The following is a 21,321-nucleotide window of genomic DNA, read 5'->3' as shown; positions in this document are numbered from 1 at the left end:
CTCACCAGATATTGTCTTCAAATGGATCCATGCCAAAGAAAAGTAATTATTCATTGTCTCAAAAAGCTTTTACTAACAAACCTGTAGTAGCATGCACTCTGGCACTGTCTTCCATTGCCTCCCCGACGTCCAGACCCTCCCCTCACTGATAAAAACTAGACCCAACGGTGTCGGATTGCTTAGTTGCATCGCCATGGATGTCTCCTAGCCGCTTGCCGTAAAGGCCTTTACTATATCGTAACACTTAGACCCCGGCACATATGTAGAGCTGCAGCGCTTCCGCTAAAAAAGTCGAAATGGCGGGCAAACAATATGGCGGACATAAGCAAAGTTAATAGCAAAGTTGTAGAGCACATTCAGGTGCATAGGTCGATGAAGTTTTGTGTTGATCTGACTTATGGTGTGGGAGGTATGCCCTTTAAAGCATGACCATTTGTAATAGCGCCACCATCTGGCCGACATAGGTGATTTGTAGAGCCTGAGCAGTGGGGGGGGCCATAGGAACCCACCTACCAAATTTGGTCTAGGACTTATGTTGCTGAGCCTCAGACACATTTACCAGAGAAAGCTTCCGCGCTGCAACTAAAAAGACAAAATGGAGGGCAAGCAATATGGCGGACATAGGTGGTCCCAATCGCAAAGTTATAGAGCACATTCAGATGCATCGGTCGATGAAGTTGTGTGTTCATCTGACTGATGGTATGGGAGTTATGACCTTTTAAGCATGTTATAGCGCCACCATCTGGCCGACATAGGTGATTTGTAGTGCCTGAGTAGTGAGGGGCCATAGGAACCCACCTACCAAATTTGGTTGCTCTAGGACAGGGGTTCTCAAACTTTTGTAGACGAATGCCCCCCTATCGTATGTTCAAATCCCATCCCCCCCCCCACCCCCCAAAACAAAAACTGAATTATTAGCCCCAAATGTAGGTTGTTATTTGTTGATGTTTGTGATATTATGTAATTTTTCTTTTAATCAAACAAGCCTACCTATGCTGTTTAATTTTCAGACAAGAACTTCATTTTAGCTATGTGTCATAACCCTTGGCTGCCACCAGAGGGCAAATGACTTATGACTTGTCTAATCTTTTGTATTCAGTGCCTTACATTTGCTGGCTGTGGTCGTTGTAATCGTGCTTATTTTATTATAGTTAATTAAATAACTCATCCTTGTTTATCCTGGTTCCTACCTTTTGTTTCTCTGTTTACCTCAGTAGCCTACATCTCGTAACAATTTGGCATGCTCTTTTTATTTTGGGGCATATGCTGTGTTTTTTCATAGATCAAACAAGCCTAGGCGATTGTACAGGAAAAAATGTTTTGGCCACAATAGCGGCAGCCTATAGCCCAGCAATTATTTCCTCATAAATATGCCTATGAATTAGCCAACTGCTACGGGCAATGACACAGAAAAATGATACAGACCAGTCAAACGTGTTTCACAACGGAAAGCACAACAGTAAGAGGACAGCTGAAATATTAAAGAGCACCTTGCAGGTAAAATTTTTTACGAAATGTATACTTAACCTTGTCTGAAAATGACAATTTGAAAAGTTAATGCAGGATTTAATCATTTTTACAAGACGTAAGGGCACAAACTCAGAGGAAATATTGGCCGTTTTGAGCAAAGCTCCTAAAAACGCCTTTTTTTTCCCACATCGCCCAATGTGCAGTAGTAGTGAGTCTGAGCAGTTGTGATATAGTGCGTTGGTCTTTTTTCAGTAGTTTTATATTGCATTTCACCGTGTATCATCATGGTAAATTATTGTGTTTGTGCAGGTTGCACAAACTACAGCCTTCCTACCAGGAAAAGGAACGGTGCTAGCTTTCGTGCCTGGATGCGTTTTGTGCAGGTGAAGAGACGGGATTTCACTGCTGCATCTGTTACCAAAAACGCGGTTGTGTGTGGCGCTCATTTTAGACCCCCACCCATGACATAATGGACAGTATTGTCTATCTGGGTATTCATAAAAATATTGTGATTAAATATTGAATAAATATACAACCTTATCATTGGTTTTACGCGTAGAGATGTCCCTTTTGAGACTGAGTGGTCATATGTTGTCTTGGACAATCAGTTTGTGAAATATACGCACATTTGTGATGCCTGGGTACCTTCAGAAGTAGCTGTGCGTAATACCACACCTGTTGTTTACGGCGTTGTCGACCTTTTTAGCACAGTCTGGCTTGATTGACAATTCATTTATTCAGTAGGTGAGAGTATAAGCTTTCTAACAATGTATAACATGACTAATTTTGCATTTGGAATAGCGTTTTATAGGTCAGCAACCAAAATTTTTCTCATCATCGCATCCACTTACTCTGTGGTAGCAGTAAAAGACGCTGCACCTAACGAAACGTTGTCAACGATTTTTCATAATTTCTTGGAAAATACTATTATTATTGAGGACTTCTGGGCATAGCTAAGCCATTTGTTTGCTGATAGACCTGGCTGACATCGTTTTCTGGAGGAAGACAGAAGCGAATAGAACTGTACCATTGATTTACTGTCTCTGTCTCTATCTACCGAAAATATAAGATTCCATCATTGCTTTGTAAGTATTACTGCTCAAAATATTTCGGTTATACTTTATTTTTTAAATTGAGTGTCTTTAAATAGGTTAGTGGTATTATATAATGTGGATACCAAGACACCTGCCCAGTTCTCCACTGGTTCTCCTCACACCACAACTCAATTTCTCTCTTCTGACCATTATTCCTTCTAACCCTGGTCTGTTCCCAGTCTCTTGGACGCCTAGCAGGCTGATAATTATAAGGCTGTGGTCCGTGATATGCGTTTGCATAAACATTTACAACCTCTTCAGTGTCAAAAACTAGCGTTGAGATCCATTCTTCTTTATTGTTCAACATGACCGCCCTCCCTTCTGCTACGTCACTTCCGGTTTGGCGTTTTTAGATGCGGAAGTAAAATTCTCTCACAAAAATGACTCCAGAAGCCACTGTAGTGTAGTGTAGTATATATAAGTATATTTTTTTATGAAAATCTAGTTCCTCCATCATTTTCCTACACATTGATTCACACTGGGGTCTCCAACCTGCAATATTCTCTTTGAACATTAATATTGGGCAAACGCCCCCCGTAATGGCCACAACGCCCCCCTCTCATCCATTGTGCTTCCAGCGCCCCCCCTTGCAATCTCAGAACGCCCCCGTTGAGAAACCATACTCTAGGACTTATGGTTGCTGAGCCTCAGACACTTTTAGCGGAGAAAAATAAGAATAATAATCCTAACAAATACAATAAGGTTCCAGCAGCTTCGCTGCTTGGACCCCTAATAATAATCTTAACAGATACAATAGGGTTCCACCAGCTTTGCTGCTTGGACCCCTAATAATCCTAACCGATACAATAGGGTTCCACCAGCTTCGCTGCTTGGACCCCTAATGATCCTAACAGATACAAAAAGTGGAAGGATAAGTAAGTAAGTCATAAGAGCGATCCTAGATTGGGAGTGCCCTGCAGAGTGGTGATAGTTAGTCCAAGTATAGTCTGAAGAGATGCGTCTTCAGACCATGACGGAAGATGGGCAGTGACTGAGTGGTCCGTAGAGGAACAGGGAGTTTGTTCCACCACTGGGGAGGTAGGGTGAAGAAGCTCCGTGGTAGGAACGAGCGAGTGTGTAGGTTTGAATCATGTCCTGTAAGTAGGTAAGTAGTCCTGTTGGCTGCAGTGTAGGTGAGGGTCAGGACTTTCAACCTGATCCTGGCAGCAACTGGTAGCCAGTGGAGTGATCTCAGCAGAGGAGTAACATGAGAGAACTTGGACAGCAGCATCATGAATCATCTTTAATGGCAAATGGTGGCTGGTATCTTCCTAAGCACAAGCCACAAGCACTTTCTAGTCTATGGCAACAGGTACCAAGCTGTATCTAAGGAAGATACAGCTGAGCTGGGTAAGATCTAACAACATATCGACTAGGGTTGCCAGACGTTTTTGTTCAAAATGTCCAGTTTTCTAATTATTTGTACAGGACCAGTCCTGAGCAGACAATGTAATGTTCGGTCAGAGTAACTTAGGTAAGAAATTTACTAGTAGTTTGTAATGACTTTGAGGGTCAATTTTCCTCTATCCACATTTCCGATGACATAAAATGTGTTATGTCATGTGAAGATTCTGCAGATTAAATGCTCAATGAAGAGCACAGATATTCATAAAATCATTTTTCTAGTTTCAATTATGAGTTATGCATTGCAGACAACGACATGTTTCCCAATTTACATGTTTCACTAAATTGCATGCTCTTTGAAAATGAATGACACATTCTTTAACGTGATGAGAAGAAAATGTTTATATAATCTGAGATACAAATTCAGAGAAAGCACTGGGATTGTTTTTGCTAATTATTATTATATATAAACAATTTCATGTATAGTTACCTCTGTCATTATCATTTCTTAACCATTATAGGCTATAAATTGGACTTGATTATTCAGTGAATTAATTGTTGTATTGTTAATCAAGCAAGATAAATGGAAACTGAGTACTGTTTGGTTTAAAGGTAATCCTTTACTTCCCCCCCTTTTTACAGCACACCGATTGTCACTACATATATTTTAAAACAATACAATCTTATGACAAAGAAAACAGCAAGCACACAAACCTTGCTATATTTTTTGATATTTTTATAGAGTTAATCGCTTAATTAATGATAAAGAGACATAAATGGAAACAGGTTGAGAGCAGACATTTTAAAGGTGTTTTACATCCCACAGTATGTGACTGATTAAAGCTTTGTGCAGCAGTAAGATTACCTCCCAAACTGCAGAGCATAAATGGGAGCGAAGTTGGTCTCAATTCAAATGACCCGCTCTGTCCTCGCTCCCTCCCACACACTAAACACAAGTGTATACTGTTCTATTTGTACATGCGTCACATCCTCCCAAGTGAAATTTGCAAGAGGCTGAAGCCTAAATTGGGAAACAACCATAGTTTGATCTATGACTAACTTCCCTTGTTCCCAAGACTGTTTTGGATAAAATACTGTCCTCCGGTGGTGGTGCAAATGAACCGCTCTTTGACAGTCTTTGAATGATTAAACCACCAGTTATTGTTTGCTTTTATTTCATATTCATATTTAATAGAGGAAATGAAAATGTTCATCCAAATAGTACGTCTATTTTCACTTTTGGCAGCGTAGTACTCAAGGCACAAAAAATGAATTGTCAATCTGAATAAAGAATTTCAATCTGAATACTGGCACTTTTTGTAGTCACTTGTAGTCACAAGAAGAAAATGTCATTCAAATGTCAAATTAACATTTTAATTTTCATTATGGCAGCATTCAGACATTAAAGAAAGGGAAATATTAAATGGATGATTGCATTTTAATTTACATTTTGGTAATGTTGGGACATTTTATTTCGCTGGAACGAATCAGTTGGAATGAGATAAATGTTCTCAGTGTGTTGTTCAACAAGTCTCAGATCCATTTTTAAGGAGACTCACTTGTATACAGTTCCTCCATTGCCATGTCCCAGCAGCCCCTGGATTCTGATGTCCTGCTCATTTATCTGGACAAATAAAAGAAGGGAAGTGCAGGAAAAAAGATAAGAGGTGTGGCATTGTATCTAGGGAAGACAAAGAGGAGTCCATGTGGGAGGCCATAAAACACCAGGTCATTTAAAATTCTTTGATAGCAGAAGAGACCAATACAACATTTATATCCAGTTCATAAGATGGCAGTACAGCAGACACGCTTCTCATCCCCACTCTCAATCCCATTCTGATTAATACTGTAAATCCATCTCACTGATGCGTTCACTCATGCATGCGCATACACAGACATTCAATGACATCCACACAGCAACTTTCAAGCAATTACAGTAGGTGAATGGTGCAGCACTCAAAGGGCAAATCTTCTCCCCAGAGCTCATATCTTCCTCTTCTCACAGGAGTAAAACTCACAGCACACCCTAACACGTGTATGGTGTACCCTTAATGTACACACATCAGGCCAGAGATGGGCACTCAAGTTGGCAACTCATAGTCAAGCCACACGTAAGTCCACATAAACAGACGTGACTTCCAAATTGTCCATAACCCCTTAGCGCACAAGCCAAATCTTGCCAATCCTCCATTTAGGGGGTACCCTATTTAAAGCTGTATAACTCCAGATGTGAACACCACAGAGACGTGAAAAATGGCTTACATGAAGCAAGACATTTGTACAATTTACAAAACTAACGCAAATTAGTTTATATTCATAATTTTGGAAGAAATAAAGTGCCACAAATGCAATTGTCTATACAAAACATCAAAAATGAATTTGCTCTTTTTTAGTTCGCAATGAAATACTGAGAGACTGCATATATACAGCAGGTTAAACTATACATGTGCTGGATCAAAAACTTGACCACAAGTTCATAAAATCTAAGAGTGGATATGTAGAACTACTATGGATGTATGAAGCAAAAACTAAGCAGTGTACCCAGCGTCTCCAAATCTATCTGAAATGTCTAAATTATGCATTGCTGTAAATCACAACATAGTCACATATTTCACTACAAATCAACTGTTTTGACTCAAGAAACTCACTGTTGCATAATTTTCAAGTGGGAATTACAAGCTTTCCATCAGTACAGTGGTCTAAAATATCTAGGGGTCCAGAAACATATCCAAAATCTCACACAATGCGGTACAGTACCTAAATGTGTAATAATTAACTCATGTGTGTATTTCTATACTCTGTACTTTCGTATGTTTTCTTGTATGGGGATAGGACGACACGAAAACAATTTTCACAATCGTCCACCACCTTTTCGCAATGTTCCAACTCTCACGTCATCACTGTTGCATGCTTCACAAAAACTATTACACTACCATCTAACGCTTACATTAGTGTGCAATATCCACATTATATAACACCACTAACCTATTTAAAGATACTCAATTTAAAAAATAACGTATATAACCGAAATATTTTGAGCAGTAATACATAGCAATGATGAAATCTAATCTATGTTCAGTAGATGGAGACAGAGACAGTATCAATGATACAGTTCTATTCGCTTCTGTTTTGCCCCAGAAAACGATGTCAGCTAGGTCTATCAGCAAACATATGGCTTAGCTATGTCCAGAAGTCCGCAATAACGATAGTATTTTCCAAGAAATTACGAAATATCGTTGACCATGTTTCGCTACCACAGAGTGAATGCGTAAGTGAATGCGATGCTAAGAATATTTTCTGTTACGCTGACCTATAAAACAGTATTCCAAAAGCAGCATTAGACATGTTATACATCGTTAGAAAGCTTATACTCTCACCTACTGAATAAATGAATTGTCAATCAAGCCAGACTGTACTAAAAAGGGCGATTACACCGTAAACAACAGGTGTGGTATTACGCACAGCTATTTTGGAAGATACCCAGGCGTCACAAATGCGCGTATATTTCCCAAACGGATTGTCCAAGACAGTATATGACCACGTAGTCTCAAAAAGGACATCTCTACACGTAAAACCAACAATGAGGTTGTATATTTATAGAATATTTAGTCCCAGATATTGACTGTAGAATGACACGGTATCATTTTAAAAAACTTTCTTGTTTATTTCGTTATTCAGTGAGCAGCGTTTTCACTGCTGTATAGGCATATTTAGGGCAACTGTCGGGTTTATCTTGTTGCTATGACGGAATATGATTTTTTAGTGCTGAAAGAATATTTTTATGAATGCCAAAATAGACAATATTGTCCATTATTGTCAAGGGTGGGGGGTGTTTTGTAGATGAGACTGCAGGGAGGGGGTGCGTGTTAAATGAACAACCAGAGCGACAATAGTTGTCGTGTATCGTCTACTAATGAAAGTAAAATAACACGTTTCTGTTTTAAACTCATACTTTGGTTGCAGTAGCACCGGATGTCTGAGTTTAGTAATCTCGGCACGCCGGCGTGCCGACCACTAGGGGCTTTGCACTAAGAGGTTAAATAAAGAATCAGAACAACTGTGGCTACAACAACAGAATCCGTATTTATATGCGCTGAGTCTGTCCGTTGGTAATTTGTATACAGTCTATGGTTGTAACAGTGAACACTGATCTCGTGTTGGTTTCCTGAACTCTCTGTGATGTCGTACTGCCATTAAAGTGCGTCCCAAATTTGTTGCCTTTTGAAGTTCCTTTACCGTTAAAACGCTATCTTTAGAGGCACCTGCCTTCGTATTGGGTATTGGGCGTAATTTTTCAAAACTCTGTACATTTCATGTTACCATAAATTTCTTTTGGCAAGTCAATTAGCACATCTACTTTGTTCACACCAGAGGTAATTTTAAAACAATCAGAGACAGATGTATTTCAGCTTTAATTCACTATATCAGAATTCCCGTGGGTCAAAAGTTTACACGTACCAAGTTGAACGTCTCTTTAAACAGTCTGAAAGATTCCATAAATTGATGTAATGACTTTTTAGAAGCTCCTAATTGGCTAATTGTCATAATTAGGAGTTAATTGGCACCTGTGGCTGTATTTAAGGGCCTACCTTTAAAGGCACTGCCGTTTTGCCCTTCATACAATGGGAAAATCCAAGCAATTCAGCCAAGACCTCAGAAAAAAAATTATGGACCTCCACAAGTCCGGTTACTCCTTAGGAGCAATTTCCAAACAACTGAAGGTACCACAAGCATCTGTACAATTAATTGTATGCAAATATAAAAATCTTGGGACTGCACAGACACAGCATCGTTCAGGAAGGAGGCACAAATTAACTCTGAGCTGAACAAACTTTGGTCCAAAAGGTTCAACTGAACCCAAAGATAACAACAAAGGAACTGGTGAAGGAGTTGGAGGCATCAGGTACCAAGGTATCTACATCCAACAGAGAATCCTACATCGCCATGGCCTGAACGGCAGTCGCACAAGGAAGAAGCACCTACTCCAAGACCAGTATAAAAAAGCCAGAATTAAGTTTGCAGGTGATCACCAGGATGAAGACCTAGCCTTTTGGAGGAGTGTTCTCAGGTCAGATGAAACAAAAACTTAACTGCTTGGCCATAATGATCAGCATTATGGAGGGAAAAGGGTGAGGCTTTTAATCCGAAGAACACCATCCCAACTGTGAAGCATGGGGGTGGCAGCACCATGTTGTGGGGGTGTTTTGCTGGAAAAGGGACTGGTGCACTTCAGAAAATAGATGGCATCATGAAGAAGGATGATTATCAAGAAATACTGAAGCAAGACATCACCTAGAAAGTTAAAACTTGGTCGTGACTAGGTCTTCTGGCAGGACAATGATCTTAAGCATACCTCCAAAGTTGTAACAAAATGGCTTAAATACAACAAAGTGAAATATTGGAGTGGCTACCACAAAATGCCCTGACCTGAATCCCATAGAAAATTTGTGGACTGAACTGAAAAAGCGTGTCCGAGCAGCTCTGTCAGGACAAAAATTCTGGCTAGTATTGTGAGAAGCTTGTGGAAGGCTACCCCAAGCGATTGATTCAAGTTAAGCAATTAAAAGACAATGCCACCAAATACAAAAAAAGTGTATGTAAACTTTTGAGCCACTGAAAATCTGAAATAGGACATAAAAGCTGAAATAAATCTGTCTCTTAGCTATTATTTTGAAATTACCTCTCATGGAAATAAAGTAGATACCCTAATTGACTTAACACAGGAAATGTATGGTAACATGAAATGTGTGGAGTTGTGAAAAAATAAGTTTGAATGTCTTTCGGCTAGGTGTACGTAAACATTGGGCCTCAACTGTAGGCTGTGTACCTCAAAGGCCGGCTTGGCTAACTTGATAAGCCAAACAAACACAAGCAACAAGTTAGCTGAGCCGTTCCTCGTTTACTATTGCTCCATTTAATAACTAACACCTAGCTAGCATTAGCTGCAGCATACACCTCTGCTTACAACAGGTACAATACCTTATTTTAATAATGAATAATAAAGATCATGAGTTAGGTGGAATTTCAAGGCAATAACCACAAGAAAATAAAGAAGATAAAAAATGAAAATCATTGCTATATGTCCTATATATATCTCCAGGTAGGAATAACATTTAAAATGTGTAGCCCCTTTGTTAAGGAACACGGCCTAAAAGGTACAGAGAAAAAAAATCGGAAATAAAAAAGCTATGAATACAAGAGCGTGGTTGCAACCAGAGAACTAGCTCCATAGGAACTGTAAAGACAGAAGTATATATTTGCACATTTACATATTTAATTGTGTAACTGCATGTAAAAATAACAGTATGCATTTATAAATATATTTAATACACACAAAGACACACCTGTCCATTTGTCAGGATCTTCTTCAGCTCAGCTGATGACTTTGTTAAACTGTGCAAGTAAAAACACAATAATTCACAAAAACACATGGAATTGGTTTTAATTTCCAAAATACAGTATGTGACAGTACTTTAAAAGCACAGGTTTGGATATAAGTCTACATCTATGGTTTCATGTGAAAGGGTATGTGTATGCATGCGTGTGTGTTTGAGTGTCTGTGTATGTGCATGCGTGTGCATGTGTATTGTTCTTGGCTTGTAAAAATGATCAAAGTCCAGAAAATGTAAAGCCTTCCACCAATAAAAAATAAATAAAATTGATATAAACAAAATAATAAATAAACAAAATTGATATTTCTGGGCTGTACAGGAAATAGGGGGCGACATAGCTCAGGAGGTAAGACCGATTGTCTGGCAGTCGGAGGGTTGCCGGTTCAAACCTCACCCTGGGCATGTCGAAGTGTCCTTGAGCAAGACACCTAACCCCTAACCCCTAACTGCTCTGGCGAATGAGAGGCATCAATTGTAAAGCGCTTTGGATAAAAGCGCTATATAAATGCAGTCCATTTACCATTTACCAAATAACCATGCTTAGAATTTCAAATATGCCTTCGACTCATTGTGTCTCAACTTATCACTGCCATCACTCACACTACAGTTGGTAAGCTCAGCAGGCATGAAGCAGTAGGCATGGAGCAGTTTCTATTGGATCAAAACTGCACTGAGAACCTGCATCAGGAGGATAAGGTTATGCGGCTAATCTCAAGCGGCACTAAAACATACAGTTGAGGCCAAAAGTTTACATACACCGAGGCTAAAGACATTCAAACTCAATTTTTCACAACTCCACACATTTCATGTTACCATACATTTCCTGTGTTAAGTCAATTAGGGCATCTACTTTATTTCCATAAGAGGTCATTTCAAAATAATAGCTAAGAGACAAATTTGTTTTAGCTTTTATGTACTATATCAGGTTTTCAGTGGGTCAAAAGTTTAATAGACTTTGTTAGTATTTGGTGGCATTGCCATTTAATTGCTTAACTTGAATCAAACACTTGGGGCTGCCTTCCACAAGCTTCTCACAATCCAATTTTTGCCCATTCCTCCTGACATAACTGGTGTAACTCAGACAGGTTTGTGGGCCTCCTTGCTCAAACATGCTTTTTCAGCTCAGTCCAAAAATTTTCCATGGGATTCAGGTCAGGGCTTTGTGATGGCCACTCCAATACTTACACTTTGTTGCCTTAAGCCCTATTGTTACAACTGTGGAGGTATGCTTAGGATCATTGTCCTGCTGGAAGACTCAGTTGCAACCAAGTTTCAACTTTCTAGCTGATGTCTTCAGGTGTTGCTTCAGTATTTCTAGATAATCCTCCTTCTTCATTATGCCATCTATTTACTGAAGTGCACCAGTCCCTTTTCCAGCAAAACACCCCCACAACATCATGCTTCACATTTGGATGATGTTCCTCGGATTAAAAGCCTCACCCTTTTTCCTCCATATATTGCGCTGATCATTATGAACAAACAGTTCAATTTTTGTTTCATCTGACCACAGAACACTCCTCCAAATGGCAAGGTCTTCGTCCTGGTGATCACCTGCAAACTTCATTCTGGCTTTTTTATGCCGATCTTGGAGCAGGGGCTTCTTCCTTGCGTGACAGTCTTTCAAGTCATGGCGATGTAGGACACTCTTAATGGTGGATGTAGATACTTTGGTACCTGATGCCTCTAACTCCTTCACCAGTTCCTTTGTTGTTGTCTTGGGGTTCAGTTGAACCATTCGGACCAAAGTTCATTCAGCGCTTGGAGTTAATTTGTGCCTCCTTCCTGAATTATGCAGTGTCTGTGTGGTCCCAAAATTTTTATATTTGCATACAATTGTTTGTAGAGATGCTTGTGGTTCCCTTGTTGTTTGGAAATTGCACCTAAGGAGGAAGTGGACTTGTGGATTATTTTTCTGAGGTCTTAGCTGAGGTTGCTTGGATTTTCCGATGGTATCATGGGCAAAACGGCAGTGCTTCTAAAGGTAAGTCCTTAAATACAGCCACGGGTGCCAATTAACTCTCAATTAACTCCTAATTATGACAATTGGCCAAGCAGAAGCTTCTAAAAAGTCATTACATCAATTTATGGAATCTTCCAGACTATTTAAAGAGACAGTCAACTTGGTGCACGTAAACTTTAGACCCACTGAAATTCTGATATAGTGAATTAAAGCTGAAATAAATCTGTCTCTAATGGATTGTTTTAAAATTACCTCTGATGTGAACAAAGTAGATGCCCTAATTGACTTGCCAAAAGAAATGGTAACATAGAGTTGTGAGTTGTGAAAAAATGAGTTTGAATATCTTTAGCCTAGGTGTATGTAAACTTTTGGCCTCAACTGTACAAGAGATTCAATTTAAAGTTAGCTGCTGGCCCCCTCCACACCATGACCTATCGTTGCCAATAAAAGGTATAAAAAATGATTGGCAATAATATTTTGATTTTATTCTGTCAAAACTTGATGAACTTGAACCCAAAAGATGAGCTTTTAATGATCAGCAAATTATTTTATCGTCTTCTAAAATGCATTGGTCTGCAACGCAGGCTAAAGCAAATTATCGCATTTTCTTCTATCCAACTAGGCCCACTCACTGTGGTGAATAGCAGGAATTGCATTAAAGAGTTTTTTTTAATGTTATAAGTAAGATATGATTCCTCTAATCACATGCAAATACATCAAAATAAACAACTAATGATGCAAGATCATACCAGCTTCTTTTAAAGAAAAAATTGGAAAAAAAAATTATTTTGAGAAAACATTTACTCACAATGACTAAAATGCATACTGATGCAAATTGCCTATTTTTCTTACCCCAGTGCATCCTGTTGTACATTTTTATATTTCATTTTTATGATAATCTTTGTCCAAGAATGCGAGATTACATTATTACATATTGTTAAACACACCTGCCAATTATGAACTTATTGATAATAAATAAGGCCAGAATTCTATTTATTTGTCTGATAAACTGAATTCCTTCCAAACACATTCCCTGGCAAAAAATGCATAAATTGTAGCCCCAAACTCTAGTGTGAGCAGGTGTGTGCATGCATGTATTTGTGTGTATATGTGCGGAACATGATGTAAATTTATATTCTGGAGGCGGAAAGTCAGTGTTTAATAAACATACAGCTACACTCATATTACACTGATCAATTCTGCAGCTAACTGGGCAAAAAGAAGATAACGGAACAAAGCTCCTTTTAACCAATCTTATAAATATACAGCAACTCAAGACATACAGTATATCAATAAATCAAATAAGTTCTGTTCTCAAATGTGGGTAAAGCCAATGTATAATTACTGAAATTTCACTCACCTGTTGTTTGGCAGAATATCAGGAGGTGCAGGAGCGCAGTTTTGGGTGAGGCCAGAACGTGTGTTGACCTGTAGGCAAACACAGCCAATAAGAGGCAAAACCCACAGCATTATAATAAACATGCAATTCAATTAACTTGTAATACCAGCACCCAAACCCCTCTCTTTAAATTGAGGGTTTATGCCCATTTTGTCTTTCATTATAGGCATTATAGCTTTTATCTTTCATACCCGGAATCAATTTGGTTGCTCTTCTTTGAACTTTTTCCAGAGCCTCTATATCTTTCTTGTAGTACAGTCCCCAGAACTGCACACAATACTCCAAGTGTGGTCTATCAAATGTATTGTATAAGATAAGTATAATGTCCTTGGATTTATACTGAATACTTTTGGTTATATATCCCAGCATCCTGTTGGCCTTTTTTACAGCTACAGCACAATGCCTAGAACCTGAAAGGCTTTGATCAACCATTACTCCCAAGTCTTTTTCAAACTGAGCACATATACCAATACTGTTCCTCCCATGAAGTAATTCTGCCTAATGTTTTTATTTCCCACATGCAGAACTTTACATTTGGCTATATTAAATTTCATTCAGGTTCCCACCCACTTCTGGATTTTATTGAAATCTTCTTGGAATACTTTCGTAGATTTCAAACCATTAGGTGGGCCTCCCAAGTTTTGTATCATCTGCAAATTTGACTAATGTACTTTATATGTCCCTGTCAAGGTCATTCATATAAATGAGGAAGAGCAGTGGTCCCAGTACCGATCCTTGTGGGACACTTCCAACAGTTCCCTGCTCAGATAAAATCCCTCCTACTACTATTCTTTGTGTTCTACCCTGTAGCCACTTCCGAATCCACTCTGAAATACGTCCTCTAATTCCTACAGTCTTATTTTACTAACAATCTCATGTGGTACTTTATCAAATGCCTTTTGGAAATCTAAATAGATAATATCATAAGCCTTATTATAATCAAAACACTTAATTGCTTCTTCAAAGAATACCAGAAGGTTTGTCAGGTAGGACCTTCCCTTACAAAAGCCATGCTGGCTATCCCTTAGGATGTTGCTATTTTCAAGAAATATTTGCAACTTGTCTCTAATGATAAATTCCAGTATTTTACATGTGATGCAAGTTAAACTGACAGGCCTGTAGTTTCCTGGATCAGTATGATCCCCTTTCGTATATATTGGTATTATATTACCTTACTTCCAGTCCTCAGGTATTTGAAGCAGTTATTGGGTGCTTTCAAGCGCCAAGTTGTAGAATGTACATTCTGGGCCGCGTTTGTAAAAGGGGCGATTGCTTTAGTGACTAGTCTGTATGTTGCGAGAAACTGGGCTGTGTGCCAATGTGTATGCAAAAGGAGTACCTTGGTTGTTTGCCAATGCGAGTGAATGCACAAGAAAAAGTGCACTGTTTGCTTGTTCTGAGCTCAATTTTTTCTTTGTGTCTGTAAACTTTATGTGCGCGAGTTGAAGTGCTTGAATGGCTGCAGAATAACACTGTATTGTTGTGCTACGTCTACGTGATATGCTTGCTATATATGCTATACACAATATATCCTATACAGAACATAATAGCCTATCTATAATAAAATTATTTTAAATAGTGCTATAAACTTTGTTTAGGTTTTGGTCTAATAGCCCAAGGACCACGAACACTATATGAGCCCAAAATAAGGGAGTAAGGTTAAAAAAAAGAAATACCAATAATAATAATAATAATAATAATAATAATAGTAACACACATAGGAATTTCTCCTGTATTCCCTTTAATATGATAGAGAAGAAAACAATTTTCTTACCCTTAGCAACCCTCTTACACATGGGGACATAGCTACAGACAAGTATTTAAACACCTTTGTTCTAGCTGTGTATTGTTCATAATGGCTAATCTGAAAATCTCTGAAGTGTTACAAATCGCTGGACTAGCGACGAAGAAAGAGATGATAAGTGAAGAGATTAGGAAAAGATGGTATAGAAGTGATTGTACCTAGATATAGTGGTATGATTAAGGATAATCCACATTTTGCTTTGAAAGCACAAACTGATCAAACTCTTGCTCAAGCTATGATTGAGTGGTGGAGCAGCCCTAATAAATACATGAAAAAAAGAAAGAAGCTGTAATGTGTGTTGTGTTGTGCCATGAAAGCACAATAATGATATGGTAGGAACAAAAAAAAAGAATATGATAAACAGCTGAAACAATGTAAGGAAGATTTAAAATGTAAAAATAAAAAAAATAAAAACATTTATCCAATCTACCACTGCTTATCCTTTTTTGAGCCCCGAAACAAAGCAATAAAACACTGCTTCACCAAAAGATTCTTTAAATCCCTCAATAGCACCTGTGGCTGATGACACAATTCCTGACCCACAGATGGGCAAAAACGCATGCAATGGTTGCGGTGTTAAAACACACCCTTCTTAGCCCATCTGATTTACAAATTATAGTTAAAGGGCTACCTGATTTGCAGAGACAGAACCCAAATTCAGCATTTTGGAGTAAGATAGAGAAGTACATGGCAGTAGGCGGTCTGTGCGCTTTTCATTTGTGTACTCGAATTAGAGCTAAATGTCCCAAAACAGTTTAGACAAGTCTAAGCAAAAATCATAAATATTCAGCATGGGCTACAACAAGGTTTGAGTCCACCCAAGCAATGGGTGATGCTGCAGAAATATTTCGGAAAGCTGTAATGCAAGCCCTAGGTATGGGATCTAATCTGTTTGCTGAGTTCTCTGCCTTCTGAGAGATACACTGAAGAGATATTTAAATTGTATCTTACAGTAATCCAGGAAATGGAAATGAACTGAGTAGAGAGAATGGCGATTTTCTGACTGCGGCAATTGATGGTAGTCTTCCTATTTTTAGAGACAAAGCTGGAGAACATACACCATAACCAAATGGCATAATGAAAGGTTGAGGGAAAAATTAAAACTAAAACTTACAGTGTAGGTTTCCCAATATTTATTAAAAGCAACGGCAAACAGATACGTTTTTAACTTTGATTGAAAAGTGCAACTTGTTAGGGAAAGTCTCATATTTTTACTCCCATACTTCTGAGTGAACTAATCAAACTAGTTTCTTCTGCCAAATCAACCACTTGCACTCTTGACCCAATACCCACAAAACTACTGAAGGAGCTATTTCCTGTTCTTAACAAACCAATTCTTCATATGATTAACTCTTCACTGTTATCCAGCTATGTTCCCATATCTTTAAAGAAGGCAGAAATCAAGCTTCTGAAGAGATCAAATTTGGATCGGACAGACCTGGCTTACTATAGACCTATATCAAATCGCCCATTTCTATCAAAGATTCTGGATAAAATTGTAGCACTACAACTCTCTTCTTTTTACAAGAAAATGATGTGTATGAGAGGTTTCAGTCTGGTTTTAGGAAGCATCACAGCACTGAGACAGCCCTTGCCCGGGTACTGAACGATCAGTTTCCCTCCATTGATTGTGGATGTATCTCTGTTTTTGTCCTGCTTGACCTGACTGCTGCCTTTGATACCATAAACCACCATATCCTCCTCCAAAATAAGTTGGTATCAATGGGCAAACCCTTATGGTGTTTAAATCCTATCTCACGGACAGATCTCAGGCTGTTAGGGTAAATAATAATTCCTCTGAGTATTTCAGGGTAAACTTTGGAGTACCTCAAGGATCGGTGTTGGGTCCTTTGGTTTTTCCAAGTACATGCTCCCTCTTGGGGACATCACAAGCTGTCATGGTGTTAATTATCACTGTTATGCAGATGACACGCAACTATGCAGATAACATTTTTGTATGTTGAAAACATTTTTTTGTTGAGATGTGTATATACTGTAGCTCATCATTACCAATAATCACCGAAGAGAGTAGTATGGTGGAGAAAATCTAAAAGAAAAATGAACTAAAAACACAGGACAGGCAGCTGTCTGATATTCACCTCTTGACCACAAGCATAACTGAGTCAATGATCTTGAGTAAAAAGAAAAAAAACATTAAGCAATGTAGGCCTATACAGTTAGTTCATCATTAAAGGTCCAGAAAACTGGATTCAGACTGGATTCCCCATAACTGACAACTGCCTTTTTTTAAAAATAATTCTTTCAAGTTTTAAACTCAATTATATACATTTAATTGTAATAAACACTATTAGATTATCGTGAACTTTTCAGTGCATAAGCATAGCGCGGACATGTTTCCTGCTAATTAATACTCATATTTGTAATAAATGGCATATGTAAACCTTTCCTAGTGAGGTTAGAGCTGGTTGTCCCATGCAGTAACCCAGGAATGTCTGACCAAGCCGGAAGTACCGCTGCCAGGGATTGAACCCGGGTCTCTATGGTGGCAGGCGAGTGCTTATATCTCTACACTACCCAGATGTGCTTATATTTAAACAAAGAAAACTATGTGTGTGTCTAGAATCAACTAAAACTTGTTTTTGTTCAGCTAATGTCCCAATTTGGAAGAATGTGAAAACAGCAGTTGTTTTCCAGATGAAGAAGTAGATCCTAATTGATTTAGAGGCCTGGTCAAGGGGCGAAGATAAGCATTGTGAACCAGGCATGACCCCGAGGTCAGGGTGGTGGTGAGAAGGAAAATTACAGAAAGGCAGTATCTGATGATGTTAGAAGGGCATAAAGGGCCATTTCACTGCATGTCATGTTGAGACTCATTCCACATACTGTGTGAAGTACTCTCCCGCTTGATCTTGCGTAAAATAAAGAACATTTAAACACAGCAGCGTCTTGAGTCCAGATAGTAAACACAGTGTCTTTTGTTTTTTTTGTTTTCTCTCGCACACTTCTTCAGCAGAGATAGTGATTGAGCACTAAAAATCCCATGACACAGCATTAACAGTTTTATATTAGTTGTTCTATAGCAAACAGTCCTGATGATAGCTAACGAGCGTGCCCACACAATTACTGTATTTTTGCAGAATTACCAGTTGGTTGATTGTAGCCAGCTAGCTAAATAATATCACAGATTGGAGGGCAACTAACATGTGTGTTCAATACAAATTAATGGTAATTTTTTTTTCAGTCAGTTAAACTGACTGGACATTATTGTCTGGTGGGACCACATCTGTACAAATGTGCAATTAGGCAAATGTGCCTAATTAGAAAACCAGGGTTAGTTGGCCAAGTGTCATGTTATGTTACCTTAGCTAACATTAGCTAGCTCTCCTACTAGTGAAATGGGATGTTGCTAGCTAAACATAAGCTTTTAGACGCAGCCTCTGGTTAGCTGTTTTGAATTATTCTGGTTTACTGGATGCGTAGGCACAAGCTAATTGCTTTCTCTAGAACTATAAAGGTCAGTAACAAAATCTAATTACGTGGCCTGTGCATGCTGCACAAGTACATGATCAGCCCGTTCACGAGTGCTGCACACAACGCAAATAGGGACTGAACTCACATATCAATTACCCTCCACTGTGTGATATTATTTAGCTAGCTGGCTACAATCAACCAACTGGTAATTCTGCAAAAATGTATACTTCTGCGTAGTCTGCACAGTTCATGTACCATGTAGCGTAGGCAGTTAAACCAGCATTAGCATCCTTTATCAGTGAATTGAAATTTGAATGAGAGAGAACTAGGGTTGTGTCATCTGCAAACATTATTGGAGAAAGGATATTTGAGACATTAGACAAATCATTAATATAAATAAGGAATAATAATGGTCCAAGAATGGACCCCTGCGGAACCCCACAAAGTAGACTGGCCTTATTGGAATAACAACCTTTAACACAAACAAACTGTCTTCTGTTGGAGACATCATTTTTAACCATTTGTACGTAGTATCGTGAAAACCATATTTATGCAACTTTTCCAATAAAATATGATGATTAACTGTATCAAAAGCTTTTGAAAGGTCTATGAAAATACTACAAGTAAATTCATTATTATCAAGTGAAGATGTACCTTTGTTAATCAGGTGAAGCAGAGCCAAATAAGTAGAGTGATTTTTTAGGAAACCATATTGATGTTTGTAAAGAATTGAATTAGAATCTAGATGAAAAAGAATCCTTTGGTATATAATTTTTTCTAATATTTTTGAAAAAAATGGCAAAATATATATGGGTCTATTAAAACAACATGGATCATCTGCTTTAAACAGAGGAATAACTTTGACAACTTTTTAATCCGCTGGCTCCACGCCTGTTTTCAAAGACAAAGAAAAGATGTGAGCAAGTGGCTGCAATATTGACTGTTTCACCTGTTAGACAAGGAATGCAGAAATATTGTCATGACCAGCTGAAGATGTTTTTAGTTCATCAATTATGTCACTTATTTCTTGGATATCAGGGGGCTTAAAATAGGAATAATAGGAATAATTCTTGGAATAAAATCCAGTGAATTACCATGACAAGCAGACATTTTGTTAGCTAATTCATAACCAATATTAACAAAAAATTTATTAAATTTTTGAGCTAGATCAAATGGATTGTTGAGAGAATTTTCTCCATCCAAAAAGACTGAAGGTAGCACTGGGGTAGTCTTTTCTCTTTGCAACAACTGATTTATTACTTTACACAGTTTTAATATCTTTTGAACATCTCTTAAATTTTTCACTGAAATATTTCTTTTTTGCAAATCTGATGGAATGAATATATTTATTTCTATAGGATTTATAAACACCATGGGTAAGAGGAGTAGGATTTGAGACATATTTTCTGCACAGTTTATTCTTTTTCCTCAACAGCTTCAGTAAATCAACTGTAAACCAAGGCTTATTGAGGTCTTGACTGTATTTCTTCTATTTCTTGGTAGGGCTGCCAATTGGAAAACATTCATTGAAACTAAAGCTAATAACTTTCATAAAATTTTGATACGCAAAATCAGCATTATTTTCCTCATATAGATCATCCCATGAAATACTGGCAAGCATGTCTTTAAATTCTGAAATATTTGACTTGCTCATAATTCTTTTGTGCATTATTTTCTTGATATGTTTAGCTCTATTAACCTTGATTAAAGAGTACTGGAATATAGGAAAGTGATCTGACAAGTCTGAATACAAGATACAGATTGCATTCATTCACTCAAAGAGTTAGCTAAAATGTTATCAATCAAAGTTGCTGAATTTTTATTAACTTGTGTAGATTTATGAATAAGGGGGAAAAAGTAGCTAGAATAAAGAATATTAAGAAAATCCCCAGTAAGGGTATCTAATTTATTTTTAAAGAGGTTAATACTGAAATCTCCTAAAATGTAACAGAGTTTATCCTCATTGTTTATCAGGTCAAGAGAACTGGACAAACTTTCATTAAAATCTTTGATGACGGACTCAGGTGGGCGATAAATAACACCAACAATAACATTCTTTCCACCAGAGACACCAGAGAGCTCTAAAAAAAACAGATTCCAGCCCTATCTGACTTCAGAGAGAGATCATCCCTAATTTTAAAATCATAGTCACCATGAATAAACAGAGATACTCCAACTCCAGATTTATTCTCTCTTATGTAGTGAACCGAATTGTATTTGGGTAATTTAAAGATTTCTCTAGAGTCCACTGTAAGCCATGTTTCTGATAAAGCAATAACAGAAAAAAAATGTTTGAGTTAAGATAAATAATGAATGGATTTATCATAGTTGCTGGAAAGACATCTTATATTCAAATGAAAAGTAGGGAATATATTTGGAGGCATAGAAACACGTAAGTCATTTAACTGGGTTTCATTATAAAAACT

General features: G+C 38.0%; 1 protein-coding gene across 8 annotated transcripts in view; it reads right to left on the bottom strand.

The window, feature by feature from the left end:
- Positions 1 to 21,321, bottom strand: part of map2k5 (mitogen-activated protein kinase kinase 5) — a 244,373-nt gene that overhangs the window by 159,827 nt on the left and 63,225 nt on the right. For all 8 annotated transcript variants that reach the window (XR_004765388.1, XM_035419104.1, XM_035419106.1 and 5 more), the window contains 3 exons: positions 13,621 to 13,688; positions 10,253 to 10,301; positions 5,468 to 5,532 (listed from right to left, as the gene is read on the bottom strand). Coding sequence is in view for 7 of the 8 variants with exons in the window: in XM_035419104.1 (XP_035274995.1) it covers positions 5,468 to 5,532; positions 10,253 to 10,301; positions 13,621 to 13,688 (182 nt within the window). In the remaining variant the exon portion in view is untranslated. The remainder of the gene's footprint in view (positions 1 to 5,467; positions 5,533 to 10,252; positions 10,302 to 13,620; positions 13,689 to 21,321) is intronic.

The sequence above is a fragment of the Anguilla anguilla genome, chromosome 5 (assembly GCF_013347855.1).
Source record: "Anguilla anguilla isolate fAngAng1 chromosome 5, fAngAng1.pri, whole genome shotgun sequence".
NCBI classification, from domain to species: Eukaryota; Metazoa; Chordata; class Actinopteri; order Anguilliformes; family Anguillidae; genus Anguilla; species Anguilla anguilla.
This window is presented reverse-complemented; position numbering and strand designations above follow the sequence as displayed.